At 35.6% G+C, this 21,846-nt stretch overlaps 1 protein-coding gene across 2 annotated transcripts in view; it reads left to right on the forward strand.

Annotated features, from left to right (window-relative positions):
* FBXW7 (F-box and WD repeat domain containing 7) overlaps window positions 1–21,846 on the forward strand; it is a 103,436-nt gene that overhangs the window by 14,291 nt on the left and 67,299 nt on the right. Inside the window, exon 1 of one of the 2 annotated variants that reach the window (XM_027676918.1) lies at window positions 7,615–7,975. The exons of the other annotated variant lie outside the window; for it this stretch is intronic. Within the exon in view, the coding sequence (XP_027532719.1) occupies window positions 7,829–7,975 (147 nt within the window). The 5' untranslated portion in view covers window positions 7,615–7,828. Of the gene's footprint in view, window positions 1–7,614; window positions 7,976–21,846 lie in introns of those variants that run through there. 2 annotated transcript variants of the gene reach the window in all.

The raw sequence follows: 21,846 nt of genomic DNA on the forward strand, positions 1-21,846 counted from the left end.
CCAGCTGAAAAGGATTATATAGCTTAATTTGGTGCTATCAGATGAATACCATCGTAACAATCAGTTGTTCCATTTGTTAGATTTATGTATTTACGTGTATTTTACAGTGCTAGTAAGAAAAATAGTCTTGTATCAAAATAGACCTTGATATCCGTATTGTTTCAAACATACAAATTGTAATACTTTGCATTGTTCAACCTTTTATTTTGGCAGTAGGCAATATAGCTAATCTGGAGAGTGTTACCGTGTTGCCAGGTTTGGTTTGTTTTTTTTTTTCTTAATGCTGAATAAATGGTATGTGGACAGAATTTCACTACAGAATAAAAAAAAAAATACTTAAGTGTGTTAAGTGGCAGAAATATTTTAATGCCTATCTGATATTTTGGGGATTTTTCCTGTTCCCATTTAATATGTAGAAAGAAAGAAAAGTCTAAGTCCAAACATCATTTTTGGCAGTGCTTTTTATACATTATTCAGAAACTGATAATCATGTTTTAAATATTTTGGTACTTGTTTATTTTTGTATGTGTAGGTATGTAAATAGAGAATTTCTCATTTAAAGCCTTGCATTTTACATGGAAGGGTGATACAGTGATAAGAAAATCTGAAATTTTCAGTATGAAAAATTAATTTTTTTGTTTCATATCTTCCATTTTCATAAAAGCAACCTCCTTACTAAAAAAGCCACCCTCTTTCCCTTCTCCCAGCTTATCCTCAGCTGGGAATTTAACTTCCATTTTAATCCAGCATTAAATATTGCATGACTTCTCTACCTGTTGCTGTAGTTCTCAATTCTTGTCTCAGCTTTATTTAAAGGTGCAACAACAGCATAAGTAAGTGGTCAGCAAATAAATTCCTGCAGAGCAGCTGTAGCAATCCTTTTTAGCAGCTGCTGCAACTCTGACTAGACCGAAGAGTTAAACTTGCTTATCCCACAGGTTATGTTATAGCCAGTGAGGCAGACATTTCTGGAATATTTATATAATGCTAGAAGATGCAGCTGGATTTCTGTTGCATACCTAGAATATTTTCTGAAATGTTTAATGAAGAATGAAGATACGTGCTTTAAAAATTGTTTTTTAAAAAGTGACAATGACAAGACCCCATAGTACAGTAAATAAAGTAATAAAGTTAGGGGAGCTGTGGAGTAAAGCCAAATAATAAAAGCTTCTAGTTTCAAGTGATTATTAGACACTTACAGGGATGTCTAAATATGGTAGGAATTATTTTTTTAGATGCTCATGGTTAAGTATTTTTTTAATTATATGATAGTATCATTAGTATTGGTATTATATAGTCTTGTCAATATGCAGTTTACCAGACACTCTGTGTTGTTTTCATAAACCGTCCATGTGACCTTACAAAAAGTTAACTTGTGCAAATGGTCCCTTGTAATTAGTCAAGTGCTCTATTGCACTAGTGTTGTTGTGACTGAGGGCAGAGCTGCAAGTACCTGCATGTTCCCTTCCCTTTCTTTTGAGATGAAATTCTGTACTTGGTGGGATGCCTATGAAGCTTTTATCATTGATGTCTCTTCAGGACCAGTATCGGACAAAGGTAACTGATCTAATATCTCATTGTTGCCCAAAGATGGAGGTCTTGACTACTCTTCACTTCTAAACACTATTTGTCTCATCATGCATCTGGCTGCTTTGTGAACTGTATACGGTAGTGGAAAAATAACTTAGCAACAACAAAAGTTGAGGATTTTCAGGTATCCTACTTACTGGAGTTATATTAGAGCTCACAAACCTGACAAATTTTACAGCCAGTTTAAGGAAGAGTTTGGAAAAAATGGCCAGAGCAAGGAGGAGGGAAGGGCTAGCCTTCTCCTTTTTGCTACTAGAGTCTCCAATGAACCTTTTTGTTTCCTTTTAGCTGCAAAGATCAGCTGTGGGATTGAACAGATCCAGTGGAGATCTGTTGTTTTTTTACTCACTGACATTCAAACTCACTTCCATTCGTGGTTGCAATTAGAAATTGTAAGTAGAGAATCTTTGCTATTGGTTAATCTGACCTACTGCTGGGCTCCCCAGCAAGCAAGGCTGATGTAGTTAAGTGCCATACACAAGTATGAGAATGCAGTAGGTCAAGTTTGAGTCTCATTTTATTTCTCTGTGCACTCACACTTAAATGACAGAATGCTTAAACAGATATAAGCATGCACATAGGCATGAAAAATGTCTAGTAGGTATGTTTATCTCATGATTTCCCCTTTGCTGCTAAACTTGATATTTCATATCTTGCCTGCTCTGTACTAGTGGACTTCTGGGAATGTTATCTTGTGTTTTGCCAGACAGAAGCTTTACCATCATCCTTATCTGGTTTTTTTTTGACTTTTATAATTTCTTTTCAATATAGGAGTGTCATACAAGTTGTACCATCTTCCACCAGCAGTTACAAAAGCCATAGTTCCTCCTTGTTCTTTCATGGCAAAAACTAAGGTAGCTCTATTGTATTAGATAAAAATGTTTTTCATCACTGTAGTTTTTAATGGCCATGCCTGGATATGATTTCAGACCCAGAATTATAACCAGGAAGTATCATTTGAGTGAATCTGAGTTAAGAAAATCCTTTCCAGACCTTATGCATTTCTTGACTAATTTTCACCCAATTTGACAAAGGGAGAGATTACACAAGTTTTCAAGATAACTAAAGGGTAAGTAGGAAAGGGAGAGACTATTCAGTGCATCTGCAGAAAAGGAATTCTATAAAGTGACCATTACCTGGTAAGACATAATTGAATTCTTGTGGAACTGAGTATTTCTATGATCATGTAAACAGTTCAGTCAACATTTGTTCCTTTCTTTAAACTATAGAAGCCATTTATTAGTCAATACTCATAGTAAGGCATAAGCCTGAAATAAAGCTTTGCTATGGCTGGACTGTTCAGAGTGAGCCTTCCATGTAGGTCCCCTGACATATTGGGACCATAAAGCCTTGGAGAAGCTGTAGAGTAATTCAAGCGCAATTTGAACTGTCATGATAATCTAACCTGGAGCCAGGCTTTGTTCTTTCTGTTGCTTGTGATACAACAGGTCTACTCCTGGGTGTTTAATGAACTATAGAGAAAGCCATCAGTTTGCATGTTTAAACTAGTAGTTTTGCCCCTTTTGCATACTATTCAAGTGTACGTTTTTTAGGAAATTTTGATCTCATAAGATCAAAATTATTATCCCCATTGATTCCCTCTGTACCCTCTTCAGGACTCTGGGTCATTATCTTTTCTTATATGTGCAGATGTTTTTATTGGGTAAACTTGGATAGAATATAGACTGTTTAGAGCAATAGGGTTTTTTTCTGTCCAGCACCACTAATAAAGTTGCAGTTATTTTTGTACAGGAGAACCTTTTAATTATGCAGCTGGTTCATTTGCCTGTACAAAACAAGCTAATGTGCAATGTGTCATTTGAAAACTACTTGTATATTGATATTAGAAATCCCTCACATAAATAAACTTGGGACCACAGTAGCTAGGTGAGTGGTTACTAGTGTAGTATAGAGTAGCTTGCTTTGCTGACAAAGTAGTTCTCGGTCTTTCTAGACCAACAGGGACTAGCATGAATATCAAGGGAATAATAAAGCTTGTGTATAATGTAAGTTATAGTGCGTTCTGTATGCAACACCTACGCGGAGCTTACTACAGATGTTATTTAGGGAGTATATTATGAAATATATTCAGAGGATTATGATGTTACTATGATTGATTTGAGAAGGTAACTTTTGAAATGTTGCAGTGCTCTGCTTTATCCATTTGAGGGCAGCTGTTCACTGATGTTAAAAACTGTGGAGAACATCTCGGGGGTTCTACTGTCTGCATTTTAATTTTTCTGTACTTACAAATACTTCATCTAGGTCTGTGTAGGCCTTGTACTGTTCCATCACCATATTAAAATATCATGATTTTTAAAATTTTTTTCCAGTAAGCAAAGCAGTTGTCAGCTCTAAGAGAAAATTCTATTGTGTGTATGTAAGCTGGTTTTCAGTGTTGGGGTAATTTCTTAGATTCGTGTCTTAAAACTGTGACCTGACTGGAAGGTATAAAGATTATTGCTGCTTATTACATGCTTTCATTTTACAAAGACGCCACTTCACTGAACTGGCCAAAAAGAAACAGTTTCTTTTGTTTACAGTTGAAAGTCCCTGACAATCTCAAGCTAGTATTTTCAAACTCAAGGTTTCAGGCACTTTTATGTGATCTGATTTCAAACATGATCTTCCAATTACAAGGACAGGCGGACCATTAAAAGGAGCATCACTGGAAATTGGCCTCACTTTATTTAGAAATAGGATGTTAGAAAAATATATTACAAAGCATTAAATCTCAAATTTTCATAATTTCACATTTGTCAAGTTTATACATGTTCTCATCATGTATAATGTAAAAATGCACTTTTAAAGATGAGAACAACAGTGATTCTTTAAACTTAAATTTAGAGCTTAAATTAGAATTATATGTGTCATAGATACAAAAATAAGTGATATCTACTATATTCCTGACACTTCTGAGATAGCCAACCCTCACCATTTTGTCTTCCTATTACAACCTCTTACTGCTTAAATTAGACTGTGTTGTATTTTCAGGCTAAGGACTTTCACTTATTAAATGTTTACACTGTCCAGCATAGCTTGGGGCCTTTAAACATTACTGTAAGACAATTATACCTACAGTCAGTAAAGTGTAGGAAATACAAGACTGAAAAGAAAGTGATGATATGTGGAAATAAAATTCGGCCATCAAAATCTCATCTGCTAGTGCAAGTCTTTTTCCAGGAGATGATGGTAAAAAAGGGCAGGGGAAAATAGACACAGATAAAAACTGGAGCTTTTTCTTATTGCCATGATAAGGTATGAAATCTAGCTTTGTAATTTCACATGGGACAGAAAAAAAGTGCCATATTTTGTCATGGCTTTATCCATGTAAAAAGGGGACTACGCTGAATGTGAACATGATACTTTTTTCAGCTAGCAATGTGTCCCTGTGCAATTACTGTAGAATATTTTGGACGTTCCTGAGGAAAAACCAGTGTACTACTGGGACTTCATCTCAAACCACACAAGAAGGGCTGACAATCCCAAGTTTTGTCTTTTCAGAGGTGCGAGAATAAGCTGTCAATGGAGACTTGGGTGGTGAGCAGTGCTTGGAGAGTGCAACACCGCAGTCTTGTTTGCTCCCCAATTGTATGTAAATTTGTAAATGGGCCAAGTTATGTTCCTGTTTTGCACTTTTGTTCTGAGCTAATAATTAAAAAAAAAAGGGGGGAACTAAGCCTGCAAAGTAATAAGATGCTAGGCTCTGATACCAACTAATAACAGCTGGTGATCTGCTACGCTGTCAAATTCTTTCAGCAATTGCGCAATAAAGTACTCCTTTAAAACTGAGTTTATTTCAACAGTTTCTCTTAGTGCACACACGCATGCAGACAATTCTGTATATGCAATTAAATGAAATGCCAAGTATTTATTAAACTAGAAAGTAAGGCTTGCTTTGTACTACATTTGTACTTGTATTACATACTATAAAAATCTCAAATTATATTTATATAAATACATTTAGATCAACTTCACACTTTGTCAGAACTATTGAGATGGTGATCAGTTCATCAAAATGGAAAACTGATCTGTTGCTTCTTTTTGAATGATACGTCAATAGGGTATGTGAGTTGATCTCTTTTGAGCTTTTGGCTCTGTTCTTGACTTTAGTTATTCAAAGTAGAAACAAAAGGCTTCTCTTTACCCTCTTTAGAGTACTTCAGTGAAATTTTCTTATTTGAATGAAACTGAGATTCCAAGACACTTATTCTGAAGCTTTCCAGTCAAGTGAAAGCCTAGTACTTGTTTTATAAAATATGAAGTAATTCAGAATGAAGCTATAAACTAATGCTATTGCTATTGAGTACAGTGTAATGGTAAACTGTTTCTTGGAGTTTATAGGATGAAGTATAAAGTAGGAAATGTAAAGAGTCTTTTAGTAGAAAATGTACATCTAAATGTGCTTTAGAATAACATCTGAATTGTATGGTAGAAAATAAAAAAACCCAGCCATCTGTGCGTGAAAATTCTGTGCTACCCAGCATTGTCACAGCTTTTCTGCATGCAACTGTGCAACATCTGTAAAGAAATAAGGATCATCTTGTTTGTCTGAGAAATATTTTATTGTAAGTGAAGGCTTACTGTAATGTATATATACTCTCAATGAAACATTAGGGATTTTTTTTCCTTCTTTTTTTTTTCTTTTTAAACCTTTCCACATGCAAATGTTTGGTCAGGGGGCCCTGTATATGCAAGTGAGACATGCTTACAGCTTGGCTTTTTGAAGGGGAAACAAAGGGCTAAGTGGAAATGCTAATACAGTCATATTTTAATGCTGTCTTTTGTCAAGTTACATTGTTGTGCTCCGAGCATTAAAGCATTACTGCACTCCCTCTTTTGCCCTCACATAATTATACAGTTAATTATCTTTGCTGGTTTGTGCATAAAGGGACTTGTAAGATTTCTTAATGGTCATTTATTCTCTGTGTTTTAGACTGTACTGACTCAGTTCATACAAGAGCTTTGATGGTTTTCTGCATCTCTTATCAGCAATTTCACAAGACATTTCCACAGGTTTTTGTCTCTTTCTACTTAGTTTTGCTCAAAAAGGTTTTCAAAATATGAATATGTTTTTAAGAAACATGTCCAAGTATAGGCATCAGAAAGGGATTGTGGGAACCTAGAGGCATTGTAGGAAAGCTAATTTGATCAAGAAATTATTTAAAATGGAAGCAAACTAATTGTGGAAAGTCTGAGTAATAGACATTGCTGTTCAGCTTTGTTTGGTGGAGTACCAACCTTTTTACTGAAAAATAGTCCTCAGTCAGGTTTGTTGCTAAGGCCAGGAAGACCTCTCCCCACATCCTTCAGGATATGCTGTTGTTTTGGAGGAAGAGCCCTTCTCCTTTACATTAATGTGATGGATAGGCCTGAGGAAACTGGTACCCAAACTCATGATGGCCAGAAGAGGAAAGATTATTGTACTGTTGCATCCTTAGAGCCAAAGCTGCCTGGATGATGCTCCCTCCACAGCGGCAGGAAAAGAGGAGGAAGTGCAGGCTGGAGTACAACAATAGCTTCTACTTTTATTAAATGAACAAGTTTTGTGCCAATGCCACCATTTTAGGGGACTCTCATTTTTTTTCCTTTTTTTTTTTTTTGGATCCATTTTTCTTTCCTTTTATAACTTTTGGACTTAGCAATATGTGGAGGCTATGCTTGAGAAACAGCAAAGTCCAAGTCAGTTTTTCATTTGATTTTAGTGACAGTCCAGAACAAACCTTGTGTAGTGGTGGAGTTGATCGTGCAGCAATGCTGTCACTCTCTGAAGGTTGCAATCTCCTTGGCTTCCCCTTCTGAAAGCGCAATGCCGATTTGCAAAAAAAAAAAAATTAAATTAAAAGAAAATTCTTCCTTTAAAGTGCAGGTGTAAGTGGCTCTGGCTATTAAAACTCCAGGCAGTTATAATTTTCTTCATTTTCAATCTGCAGATCCCTTTTTGGAGAAGGGCTTTTCTGACATTGCAGGGGAGGTCCACCAGCTGTTTGACTGACAGGAGCAGTCTGCCTGCCCCTTGGTAGTTTAATTCCTGTCTATACTAGGATAGCTTGCACTTCACTGAGCAGCAGACAGGTCAGGACACTTGGCAGGAGAAGGTTGAGAGACAAAGGCAGCAAGCTGTGGGGAGCTGATTCACCAGTCTGAAACTTTAAAAAAAAAACCATGCAACTTTAGAGCAAAGTTTTTACCAATGTTCTTCCAGTGTTAGTAGACTTGACAAAGTAAGAACGATAAAATGTCAAAACCTGGGAAAACTGCCATCAACCATGGCTTGGTTCCTGTTGATCTTAAAAGTACCAAAGAACCTCTACCACACCAAACCGTGATGAAGATATTTAGCATCAGCATCATTGCACAGGGTTTGCCCTTCTGCCGTAGGCGGGTAAGTGTAAAAGTCTTTAAAACCTGAATTTTGATCACTTGGCTTGTAGCTCAGTGCTTTGTCATGGTGCATTCATTCTGTGAGGAAGCACTTATGTCTGTTACTATCTATTCACTCAAGGTGCCATAGAGGAGCCCTGTAGTAATTTTTTTCATTAATTCTTCTACTTTAATTTAATTAAAAACTGTACATATTGTCCTAGCTATTACTCATTTAAAGGAACACGTGAGGGATTCTTTTATAGCTGTAAACCATATAGGGGAAAGCAAATGCTGTACAAAATAGGTGCCTTCATAAATGTGTATTTTCCTGTTATTCAGTCTTTTAGGTGATGAAGCTTGGAGTAAAATTCATTGAACTCAGTTCTGAATTGTATTGGCATATGTGACTTACTGGATACTAAATTAGAGAATTTAGAAATGTTAAACTAATTAATATTTAAGCATTTTTAGTAAGAATTCTTGAAATAAAATTTTAATACTTTTGTAACTCAGTAACGGAGATAACATTTTTTGCTGTTACAGAAAATAAAAATAGCATGTTACTATGTGGTGGTTGCGATATAGTTTATATATAGACAATCCTAGCCTGACAAACTATCACGGGTCTTATGCTACAGCTTCAGGAACTATATTAATAAAGTGGCTCTTAAAAAACATTATATGAGTTTTGTATTGCTGCTGAATAAATGCTGTTTCTGTTTATTGATGCATGTTTTAAAATCTAGCTCACCTTTTGTAAATATGCTGGCTTTCCTTGAATGTCAACATACTACTTTTTAGCAACCTCAGTTAAATCACAGACAAAATTTAAATTCTATGAGATCACATTGGAAAGTTTGATTTCTTTCTACTGTGTTGTTTGGTATGTCTTGGAACATTTCTTATATATAAAAGGTATGCATGCATTGAAAGCTAGCAACATAATGTCAATCTGCAGCAATGGAAAAATTAGAACACATGTATGTATATATACACACACATGACTGTTTAAACTTTCCTGAAATTAGATATTATACATATGCGTTTGCTGAACATGGAATAGGAACATTTCATAATGTTGGAAGTGATAAAGTAATCTTTTATATTTTAATAGATGTGCTTTAATTTTTTTTATATTATTTGAGAACTGTTTCCTTGAAAATAAACATTTTGAATATGTTTGGATAGTTTTAGTTTGTCTTGGATAAAACATAGTATACAGTGTAGAAGATAAGTTTCAGAGCTATATTTCACAAGTCTTTTTAGTGGCTATATTAATGTGTTTTACTGTTGGAACTTTAATGCTGATGTGGTATGTGTGTATTTTCTGTAATGAGAAGTGTGATCACACATTACTCACAAATACAAGAAAACCCTCCCAAAATCTAAAGCAGTTCTCTGCAGATTTTGCTCTGTTCCAAAATGACCAGAATGATCTTGTTTGTCCTGTCCTACACCACGTTCAAGCAGTCAGTTTAATGTTTTAGCTCTAGGAGGATTTAAGAAGCTGTTCAGCATCTACTTTTCTTTTAACATTAGGACTAATGAGGAAATTTAGAAACACCTTAAATGTATGTTTTATCAGCTAAGATATCATCAATCTATTTATCTTGTATTCTGAAACTAACAATTCTCAGTATGATGGCTGCTGGTAGTGGAAGAGGTAAGAGCTCCACCTTTAGTCTCATGCCTTCCAACACTCAAAGCCTGCACGTAAGTCATGGTGATTACCATATTGGGTTCTCTCCATGCTAATACGCGTAGGTCGCATACAAGTTTTCCATTTTCCTTTCCGCATGTTGAAAACCCAGCCTAATTTTTGATATCAATAAATGAGAGGATCGATACTTTTGTTATCCAGATTTACCCTTTTATTAAACATAATGCAAAATAGGAATTTTGACACAAAGTCTTCACCAATATGCAATGTTTAGTTTTTAAAAATTCTACTTTTCATTTAATAAGTAATGCATTGAATTATTTAGCACTGTATGTTCAGAGCTAAGCTTGATGTGCTTTAGAACACAAGCTACCATTTGCTTCCAGGTTATTGACTTAGTACTATATTGATGCCAACTTTTTTCTGACAAGTGTACATTTGGACCATTCGAACACTGACCTGACTTAAAGAAAGATTATTGACCTTCTCCTTGTTTGAACTCATTTCTTCCCCTCCTTAATTGTACATTAGACCTAACAAACCATCTTTAAAATGTGTACTGTGATCCTTGAGAGTAAAAATACTTCCGTTATGAGAGCTGACAGTTCATGGCTTCTGTATCCTCTGCATTAGTTATACTGGGCTTCTATCAAGAAGTGCACTATAAATGGTCACAGGACTTAACAGTTTGCCCTTATGCATTTTGTCAGTTTGCTCATGTAGTTAAAACACTTGTCTGCAATACTGCTAATCTGAATCCAGTTAAAAATAGTATTACTTAGCATTCTTTGTGTAGCACTGAGAATAACTTTAGTGTATAGCTCTAGAAGTTCTGTACTTACACAGTAAACGTATACATTCCTTAAAGTTGTTACAGAAAACACTGATGCAGTATCATCAAACGTAGACATAGCCATGATCCTCTTTAGACTTAAGCATATCTTTTATAGGCACTGAAGTAGATTTTGCAGTATAACATGAAGAAGCAGTGAATACCTTTCAGCTAGTACATACTTAAAGTATCAGGTATCATTAGCTCTTCAGTGCGATGTAACTGCAGCTGATCATTGAACATACTTAAAAGATAGTCACGTATGTCACGTATGTTCCAAAATCAAGTGCCGTATTTTGTTTGCCACAGTGAACACTTTCAGTTGACAAAAAATTGGTCTCTTAATTAACTATGTGATTTTTCTCTTAGACCGCTCTTAAACCGCCAACAGTAGAAGTGTTTTTCCTTCTGAACTCATAATTCTTAACTATTTCAAAAGCTGTATTTTAAAAATAGATTTCTTCCCTCTTTAGTTTTCCAGGTTTTTTTTCCTGAAAATTCCACTGCTTGTTGCTCTTGAAGACTTCACATTAAATACATGTTTTTAAGAAGTGCTAATAAGCTGGAGAATTTGTGAGAGTGACTTGTTCACTTGCGGCGTTCCTTCATTTCAAGTGGTTTAAAGTAGCACTGAACTGTTATAAAGCAGGGGTTTCAGTGTGCACCCTGTGGTGTTCCAAGCTAGAAAAGTCAAGGTAATAAATGTATCCATTTTCAATGCCTGTAATCTCAGATACACCAAAGATTCTGTTATACTGTTCCATTTTGTGACAATAGTTTTGCTGTATGTGTGTATGTTTCACCCTTAAAATGGATCCAACCAAATTTTGGCAATTCATCAGTTTTTGGCAGTTCATTACTGAAATATTTCCATTGTAGAGTGTATTTTTGTGTTAAGTGAACATAGGATAAAGCATTTTAAACATTAATTTATATACCACCCTGTATTTTTCAAACAAGAGCATCCACTGGTCTTATACATTACATATGGAATTGGTTGGTTTGTTACGACAACGGAGCACTTGGAATGAGACTTTCAGTCAACCTTTCCCTGGTTGACTGGTATGCTAGTAGTTTGTTTAAAATACTAATATGACTTATGCATGAACAACTTCACTTAATTGGACTTGTTTCTTTATCCCTTAATTTCTGCGTTAAAACAACCAAAACGCTCTTGTCATTATCAGTCAAATCTGTGTAAATACTTGCACCAGCAGTTCAGCCAAGTTTGTCCATTCAGTTTTTCAGGGGACGGTAGTCCTGAATTTTTCTGAAACAAATCATATTTTATGCTTGAGTATAGCCCTTTATTTCATGGATGACAGTAAGATGTTACTTAATGGACAAAAAACTACTTAGCTTTCTCTGAAATGATATATCCTCTCATTTTACACTTTCCTATATTGCACCTGACTTTGCATCGGTTCTGAGTAATATAGAAAAGCACTAAACTATTTTCCCCTTAAACAAAAAATAAAGGATTCTTCTCCTTTGCAATTTCTCATCATTTGGTAAGAAGAGACTGTCAGAAGAACATAGAGAAAAAATGTGTGAAAATGTGCATGTGTGCACATATATATATGTATATGTGTTTAATTTTCTAATTTAAAACTTAAGCGTGTGGGAGTGCTCTGATTTGTTCAGTGACAGACTCTGAAGATTACCTTGTGTCTTCTACAAGAGAATTTTTTGGTTCTGGGCTTTGCGGCAGGGCACTTGATTATGGCCACTGGTGGTAAGATGCCTCTTTGAGTGGCTGTCAGAAATAATTTTCTTTCAAAGCTGCTTTAGTCTTTATTTAAAATTCTGGTTTTTGTGTTAGAAGAATTGTCAGAGAAGTACAGATCATGGACTGATCAGTGGATGTTTAATAGGAAAGGAAGTTTGTTCTTGTCCCTATGCTTATTTCTCATAAAGGAGCATGTCCATTGCTCTGGATTTGAAAATATTCACAATAAAGCTGGCGTTACTGATGTTTTACTTTTCATTGTTAAATTTATAATTTATAGTTGTTTGGGGTTTTTTTCTTGCTTTTTATTATTTTATTTTATTATTTTCTTCAATTTTGGAAGATCTTTGGAATGAAACAGAAGTACTTGAGAAGTTCAGCAGAAGGAAGTTTACTGAAAAGGCAGATGGTTTTGAGTGGAAAGAAAGAAATACTAAAAAGTTACGGAAATGAGCAAGGCTGTCTTCTGTAACACTGCCTAGAGGGTCATACCATTTAGAAGATAAACAGTCTTGAATAATGAACTATTTCCTCTTCTTTTTTTTTTTTTTTTACTTATATACAGTATCTCCACTCTGAATCTGTTTTTCCCATGCCTTTCATCTTCTCTCTCAAGGAGAATGAAAGTTTTTCCTGTGTGAAGCCTGTGTAGCCTTGAAGAAAAGCAATATTACCTATTTTCTCAATATGGAACAGAGGAAGTCTAAAAATTATCTTCTTCACCCTTTTTTCTCCTTCTTTCTGCAATTCTCTCTTTCATTTTGCTTGCAAACCAATTGACTCTGTACTGTACTTGAGAGGGAATAATATAGGAATTGCAGAAGCAGAAAAAAGAGGTGGACAGATCCTCAATTTTCTGGTTAACTCAAGGTGGGGTGGTTCAGCCTGGCTCAGCTGAAGTGCCCCATGGTGTCCCAGGCTGTGCTTACAAGGGGTCTGCCAAGGCATACCAAAATCCATCTTTTAAGCTGTGGATACAGTCAGATATAGCCAGTGTTTATGGCTCTGTAGAACTAGATACAGGCAGAAGTATCTTTACCCCTCCTCTTCTCTGGGGTGTTACAGAAGCTCTGGGCTTAAGATAGCCATTTGTAGGAGGGAGCACTCAGTTTGCTGCTCAAACAGCTGTTCCCTCTGTCACCTGGAAAAAAATGAAAATTGAAATTTAAACTGTGCATATCTAGTCCAGCCTACTGTACTGGGTCAAAAATAATTGGACAATGTCTGACAACTTGCTTGGGGTTTTGTTTTTGTTATTGTGTTTGGTTTGGGGTTTTTATGTTTTGGTTTTGGGTGGTTTTTCTGAAACCTCTACTGCCAGACATGTCAGCACTCCTAAAGACTTTTCTGAATATTGAGTGATCCTCTGTAACCATACTGACACTTTGAGAACCATTGTTATTTAAATTGTTCTACCTATTTCTGGGCAAGATAAAAGAAGCAATTGGAAACTCATTTATATTTAACTCTAGCTAAAATGTTTTTCTTTGTGGTTTGATGCATTTAGAACTTCGATTCCTCTTGCAGTGGTGTCTCTTACAGACCAATGCCCGAGTGCAGATGCTAAAAGCATGTTATGACGATTCTGCAGTCAGCCCCTTCCCTTCAGGAGGCGTCAGAAGGAAGGCTGCCTGGGCTCTTTTGCTCCTTTGTGCCCAGTTGTTTAGATATCTTTAGAAGCCTTTATTGTCATGCACTTTGAGCTATTTAAACATGCTGGATTGACTTTGTGAAAGGTCTTCACCTGCTTAAAGTCTGTCTGTTTTGTTGTCTGAAACTGGAGGTTATAGCATCCAGCAGAAGAAACGAGGGAATGGGAGACAACAGTGATGCCATAAACTGACCCAGCTGCCTCTTTGCTGATTGATCATGCCGGAGGGGAACTCATGAAATGTGTAATTAAATATTTAATGTATTGCTTTGAAATCTAATTACTTTAACCATGAATCTCCCTTTTTTCTTTTTGCAGTCTCTTGTATCACTAAGTAAACACTTTTTTTCCTTCTACAACAAATGAAGTCATTTTAATTTCCTGAACAGATCTTTTTCAGGTATGGGGAAAGACTCCTTTGAGAGGAAAATACTGCATTGCTGTGTCATTACTATCTTTAGTACAGGAACACAAAGAGGGCGAAGTCATTTTAACTGGTGATCTTTGTTCTGGTGTTCCCCAGATTTTGAGTGGAAGTCAAACTGAACTAGAATGACACCCAGACAAGTCATAAGCAGGGCTGTAGCCTTAGCATCTTGCTCTTGGATCAATGCCACTTATCACAACCAGTTGATTGTCATTCCTTATATGATGAACTGTCACTGTCAGGGAATGATGACTTTGCTGGTTTAAACAGCTCCACTCCCGTCTCATTCTTAGATGTACTACTCAGCTCGAGTTTTTCTTCCAAACTCTCTCAGTCCCTGGTCTGCTCTATCTCCCTCTCCTTTCACCTAGTTTTGGACTGCTAATTCTGCTTTTTTCCTACAGCTTCTCATTTGATATTCATCCTCTGTTAAAAGTGGGCCTCTTTTCTGGAACACTTATTTATCTTCATTTCATGATATTATTGTGTGAAAATATAGTTTTGCGTAGGGGCAAGAGCAGTATCTTCTAAATTCTGTTCAGGTATTTTATATTGTTACTCAGTTGTTTAAAAAGGCAAGAAAACAGCACTGGAATTGACATGACTTCCCCCTTTCCTTTTTTTTTAGTCAAGAAAGCCTGTAATTTTGATTTGTTGTGTTCCTTAAAAAATGTTTTGAGTGACCAGTTTGATTGCAAGGTTTCCTGGTATGAGGTTTAAGATGTTTGCAGATCATTTGTGTGGTCATGTGCAGTTTGATCACATTTCAGAAAAACATCTCTAGTTACTTGCTCCTCAAATGGACATGATTTTTAACACTAAAATATACAATCTATGAGGTAGGGTAATGATTTTTTAAAAAATCAGATGATAATTGCAAACTGCACTGCATTTTTAATACACTGGAACTATATATGCTTGTGAAAGAGAAGAGCTGGTTATGTATGTCATATGAAAATATTGATCCTGTGCAAGAAGGCAATACAGTAAATAATTTTTTTAATAACTGCTAGTACTGTAACATTTTGAAGTAGTAGACGAAACATGGTAAGATTTGCATGTGATGTTTTTCATTTGTTTTGTAGATCATATTCTAATATATTGCAAGACAACCAAAGTTCTGCTGACCCTAAACTGATTAATAAAGTGAAGAGAGAAGAGGACTAAATCAAAATACATAAATTATATTAAAAGTCTAAATATATTTTTCTACTATATATATTCTTCCCTTATGAATTATCTGAGTTTAGTGGTACTTCCTTAACCCAACGTAGTTTATATGTCATATCAGAGGAACTGATAAGACTTGGTAAATGCTAATGTGTTAAACTTCTTTGTGAGGTAGGGAAATATTTTTGTTTTACAGGCAGTAGTATAATAATGTGGCAAAGATAGCAAAAGTTTTGTATTGTAGTTAGTAAACCATGCTTCTTTCTCTCTTCTCTGATACAGATAGTTTACTAAATTTGTATGTGGTACATTGCTTTGCATATTCAAGGTAGCAGATAGAATTTTATTTGATAATTGCAAAAAAAAGAGGCAACTTGTATGTAGAAGATGCAGGTGGGTAAAAATTTATTTTAGAAATCTGTAATATGTAAATATGTGCAAATTCAAGAACAGATATGTGTACCTTCCTGTGGAGTTTCTGAAATTGCATTTTTCCCCATATAATCTAGCTAGTGTATAATGAAGGTCGCAGCATACTGATCTTAGATGGTATCATGTGGAATTTTTCCTCATGATTTAGATGCCCCTATTTATATAGAGAGACAAAGGTTTTAAAAGCAGTTTTATTTACAAAAATTCCTATTCATATTCTAATAATATATTATTACATATAATATGATAAGTCCTAAATACTGTATGCAAACTTGTCCCTGCACAGAGTGCCTACTGCTTGTAGAGATGAAAGACAGAAGATGAAATGGGAATAGAAACATGATGTGTTGTTAGCTGCTAGAAACAGAAGACTGTTCCTTGGCTTATAGACCAGGAACCTGTAGGTGATACCATACCGCTTGCTTTCTAAGGATACTCTCCCAACAGTGTTTTGCTTTTTGAAAATCCAAAAAGAACAGCAGAGGAAGTGCCACAAAGGGTTTTTTATATATTTTTAGTGCCATATTTTTTCCTACTTATCCTGTGTTTACGTAGACTCACTACTATATTTAAGCAGTAAAGATTTTGTTGCTTCAAGACAATCTGCATGGTACAGTGTCTGTAAGTACAAATGGCAGTCTCTTCCAAAGCATGTTGCTATTAATAAACCCTAACAGAAGATTACTTCTCATGATAACAGCAGCAGCTGGCAAGAATGCTTGCAATTTTAACATATTTGTAGCATTGCTACATTCCATCTTGCATTTCTCCTGTGGTTCATTGTCAGTGAAATTTCAGACTGAATTCTTGCCATAAATTTCTCCATGGCCTCTCAATCTTCTCTTCTTTTGCCTCCCTTTCTCCAAATCCTGTCTAGATAACAAGCTGTTGAACAGGTCCTTTACTGTCTAGTCCCTATTCTGTCCACACAGCTTTTCTAAAGCATCTCTCTTTTCTTTCTTGCCTTTTTACACCCACAGTGTTCCTGTCCTTTCCCTCTCCACTTATCTTGCAAACAGTTCTGGGAATTCCTTTCTGCCCACACACTACCTTTAGTGAAACAAGAAATTATCCATAGCTGGCTATTCTAATATTTCCTAATACCACCAGATAAGCCATCAAGCTAAAAAAAAAAAAAAAATTACAACTGCTACAGCACTTATTAATTAATTTTTAAAATACATGTGTTTAGGTTTAAATATAATAAATTCAGTATTAAAATATTACATGTCAATCAATTTCTAGTTCTTACCCTCACTTTATTCTCTCCAGGCAGATAATAAACTCATAGCTGGTACCAATTCTCTTCTTTTGAATAGCATTCAGAATAGATGCTTCACCTTTCTTTTTTAGGAGGAATTTTTTTGTTTCAAACAATAATAAGCTTGTGTTAATTTCATGTATTAGACATGTATGCTTGACAGTTACTTGCAGTTTCCATTCGTACTGATGCAAGAAATAGGTAAGGTTATCTAACAGACAATGAACATGGCAAAAAACTAATCATACAAATTACAGAAATGAGGCTATATCATTCCTGTAACCTATGGCAGGATCTATGCTGTCACTGCTATTTCTGAATGAGATTTGTCTAATGATATAAAATTGCTTCTGATAGAAATTATTAGTTTTCTGTTCATGTTTGAAATATAATTGTGTGTTGAGGTCACTTTGCACTGTAAAAATTTGACACTAATTGCAATTAATATCCAGATTTATTAAGGACATACATACATAGCAGTACTTCTTCACTTCAGAAAGAAAATGGGTTAGAATAATAGCAGCTATTTTGGTCAGTGCCTAATTAGTATGTAATATTAGTTTAAAATTGCAAAAGTAGATTCATTTTAGGGGTTTGTTTCTTGACTTTCTTTGAGACGCGCACCATACCCCCCCCAATGGGTTAGAGAATGTTTGTTATGATTTTACTGGAATTATTCCCTTTAGTTGTCAGATTAGTTTGCTGTAAATTTCCTTTAGTTTCTTCTCTGCTTCTGTTTTCTTGTTGCAAAAAGAGCTGGTCATCATGGGGGAAAACTTCAGTGGGTTGTTGCTGCTTCCTCACAGAAGAAGAGGAGGCAGCTTGAACTGCTTGGTCTCAAGCTGTGTGAGTGATTGTGGGTTTCCATGAGATCTGTTGGCATAACTCAAGTAGCTTTCCAAATGGCCTGCATATTGCACTGCCTTACTGAGCAAAATTTCTTTGGAGCATCTGGTTAACACGGATCACTTGCTGGCACCACCTCAGTTCATTACATCTGTTCAACCTGTCTTCCTTGGTTTGTCTTGTGCATTCTCATGAAGGGTTGTATCCAGATGCAGCTGTCTTGCAGGCACAGTACTAAGCCCTGTGCCAGTCTTGAGATTTCTGGGAAGGCATCCAAACTTCTGAGTGGGTGAAGAGGAAATCGTTTCCTATTCTGAAGAACTGGCCCATTTTAATTTAAGCACCAAGTGAATGTTTTAAATGTCCAGAAATACTGCACATTTGTCTGGTTTTGGCCATGTTTACCAGGTCCAGCCTTACTTTTCTTGATTTAGGAAGAGCTTATATCAAAAGTGACCTGTTCTTTCTGGTGTGTGGAGAAAGTAAATGCTGCAAGACATCCATGACATCCTCAGGGAGTTAATTCCTGAAAACACAGCAGTGAGGAGAAGTGGATGTGGAAACCTTCACACCCCCCTGCCCTAATTTTTCTCTTTCTCTTTTTCTTGCACAGAGGGAATCTGCAGTAAAAATTCTCAATGGTCACTGAAGTATAGGAATATTAAAATCCACAATTTGCACCTCTCGCAACAAATTTGGAGTGCCTTTCTGACTGGGGGACCTAATTTATAGAAACAGGTAGCATTGGCAGCTCCTTGCAGTGGGCACATAGACCATATGAATTCATGATTGCTGAAAATTTTCAGCTTATTCTTTGGGCTTCTGTAGACAGTTTATGCCTCCTGAGGTTATGCATAGTTACCCAGTCATAATAGGTGCTGCAAGTCTAATAAAACTAATTTTTCAAGAAACATCTGTGTTTATTTGCTCTCAGCATATTCTGTCTTTTGTGAATGTATGTTGAGAGAAAAATTGAGACGTTATTTAATAATTGGCCCTAAGGCCTTGTATTTTCTTGGTGATTTTAAGATTTGTAATTCAAATTTGCACTACTTAAGCATGAACAATGTTAGTGAGCAAAAAACCTTTAAATTGAACTGTCTTCTCTATGAAGTGGTAACTGTAAACTTCATGAGATAAACACCAAAATGTCTATTTTTTTTTTTACATAGTTTAACAACTGTATGCATAATGTACAGTATTTGTATATAATGTATTTGAAGAAGGTAAATAGAATCCTTTTTGCAAAGGTACTTATGTTGACACAAATTAAACCTCAATGGGATGAAACGTAAGGCAATTACTGAAAAATAAAGTAGTAAGTAGTAGTTTTTAATGTCATTTAAACTATTTTCCACTTCAATTTTAATTTCAGATTGCCTGCATCTTAGAGTTGTTCTTCTTTTTTGCTTAGCCTTCAGAACCATGAAGTCAGGACACCTATTTGTGCATTTTCATGCCAGAAATTCCTTACTGTGAGGCAACATGGGGCACACACTTTTTTCTTTGTCTATTTTTTGATCTCTCTTTACTAGAAGTTTTAACTTCTTTACAGAGTTTCGAGAAATAGCTCACGTTTTTCATGTTTTGATGGTATGTGAACATACAGAGAATGAATTTGGAGTCTTGGGACTAAACTGTTGAAAACTTGGAATATTGCCTTTTTTTTTTTTTTTTTTAGCTTACTAGGAGAGCATTCCAGTAGAGAGGACATTAAAGTGTATGTTGTCGTTGAAGAATCAAAGTGCCAGATATTGGATGTGACATTCCAAAGCATGTAATGACATAGATCACAAAGATATGTTGCCCTATTAAAAACCTAATGTATGCAACCATCTTTGTATTTCTAAAAGAATGTCAGTTGCTGCTTATAAATATGCTAAAAACCTTTCTGAACTTTTGAATTCCTTTGACAGTGCTTGTGAACTTCATGGTCTATTTTTAAAATACAATATATAATTTTCATTCTGTAGCATACAATATTATAGCTAGCAGGCAATTTCTTCTTCCATTCAGAATTGGGGAGTCATAGCATCTCGTTGTCTAATACTACTTAATAACAGTCCTCAGAATACACACACAGATACAGATGCTCTTCTTTCAGGGAGAGTTTTAACATTTCCTTCTAGCTTCTTGCCAATAAGTAGCAGCAGTGCTGCTTCGTAAGGCTCTGCCCTTGATTACGTGTATCTATCTCAGACATATCAAAAACCGTATCAAACACAAGGGTTTTATCTGGCCTGTTTTAGGTATGCCTTCATTAAGAGTTTTCACAAGTAGACAAATTGTCAAATTTGTTACTATTATCCAGCAGAACAAACCATTAAATTCTTATTTTAAAATTTTTCTTTCCCTTTATATTATGTTTTAACTTTAATCAGATTTTTTTCTGTATAAACAAGAGCTCCTTTTTTGGTAAGAAAAAATATTAAATGGGAAAAACCTTGCATATTGTCTTCTAATGTATTATAAGTAAGGAAGCTTGCTTTTCCTTCTTCAGTTCTTTGCCACTCATGTCTTGAAAATATTAATCAAATAAAAAATTCTCCCAGCTTATCTTCAGTATGCAGTATCTGTTCTGTATACACAAGAAGAGAGACAAGAACCAAGGTATAGTTGTGAGCAGTAGCTTTATAAACAAATCTGAAAACTAAGGTAATCTTGCCTTCTGTCCTTCCTTTCACCTTATGGATGGCTGCTGTCATAGTTTCCGAACTTGGAAACAGCTGCTGTTAAGAACCCCTGTCTTTCCTTGCTTGACTTGGAAATGCAGGAGTGGTTTCTTTCTGTTAAACTGAAATGGAAAAAATACTTGTGTTGAATGCTGGCCACAAGTCTGGTTGCACCAAGTTAAAAATTGGAAGTCTTTGAGATAAATCAGAGTGTTTCAAGAACAAGACTCTTAGGATGTTCAGACTAGCATGAAGACAAAAGCAAATAAGAAATCACCACTACATTTGAAGTGTAAAATGTGTTTTATACTTTAAATGTGTCTCTTTAATGAGAATGTTTGTGCTCCCATTTACAACCATGTCTATTTTCATAAAAATACAAAAGTCCCTAAATCTGATTCTCACCTGAAAGTAAAATTGGAAGTGGTCAGGAGCATTTGATAGATTACTCTAAATAAAAATTTCAGAGATTCAGCTTCTACAGATGCAACCTGAGCTGCACTTCTGTGGTCTTAATGCAGTGATTGAGTTTCTTTACAATGCTTGCTTGAAGGAAATGGCATTTTCTGATTCTCTGGTAGATGCTTCAAATTTCAGAGGCTGTTTAGTAGTATTATAGTTACCACAGGGTGGAGAAAGCAAGGCAGTGCCACACCAGTCCCAGGCTTGTGTCATAGTTACAGCATTGCTTTGTTGGCTACAAATGACATGAGATGCACAGAAAGTGAGACTCACAAAAGGCAGAACAGAAAAATGAGTTGCTATAGTACCAAGCAGCCAGAGCTGTACTGCTAAAAATGTGGCTATTTCTGTATACACATGTCAGCAAAATAGAATACCTTTGTAGTGGTAGAAGGTATTGAAGTATTGTTTTAGTACTCCCAGCGTGGCATTCCCAGTTGACAAGAACTTTACATCATTTTTAACAGTGACACTGTAGATTATACAGTGAAGTCTCTCAAACAAGAATATATTCTTGAGAAAGAATATATCATTACTTGTTTGAGAATCCATTCATTTCTTAAAAAGAAGACCTGACACCAAGTGTTGGACAGACAACACTTTTTTTAATCTTGTTTTGTGCCTTGCTTGCAGAATCATAGATGGGTTATTTGCAGTTACAGAGATCTGACCTCTAGGTGCCATCAGTGGGATAGAAATACAACCCCCGTTCTTAATCAAAAACCTTTCAATTAACCCGATACTGAAG

This window comes from Neopelma chrysocephalum, unplaced genomic scaffold (genome assembly GCF_003984885.1).
Source record: "Neopelma chrysocephalum unplaced genomic scaffold, ASM398488v2 Primary Assembly neopelma1_42b, whole genome shotgun sequence".
In the NCBI taxonomy this organism is placed as follows: Eukaryota; Metazoa; Chordata; class Aves; order Passeriformes; family Pipridae; genus Neopelma; species Neopelma chrysocephalum.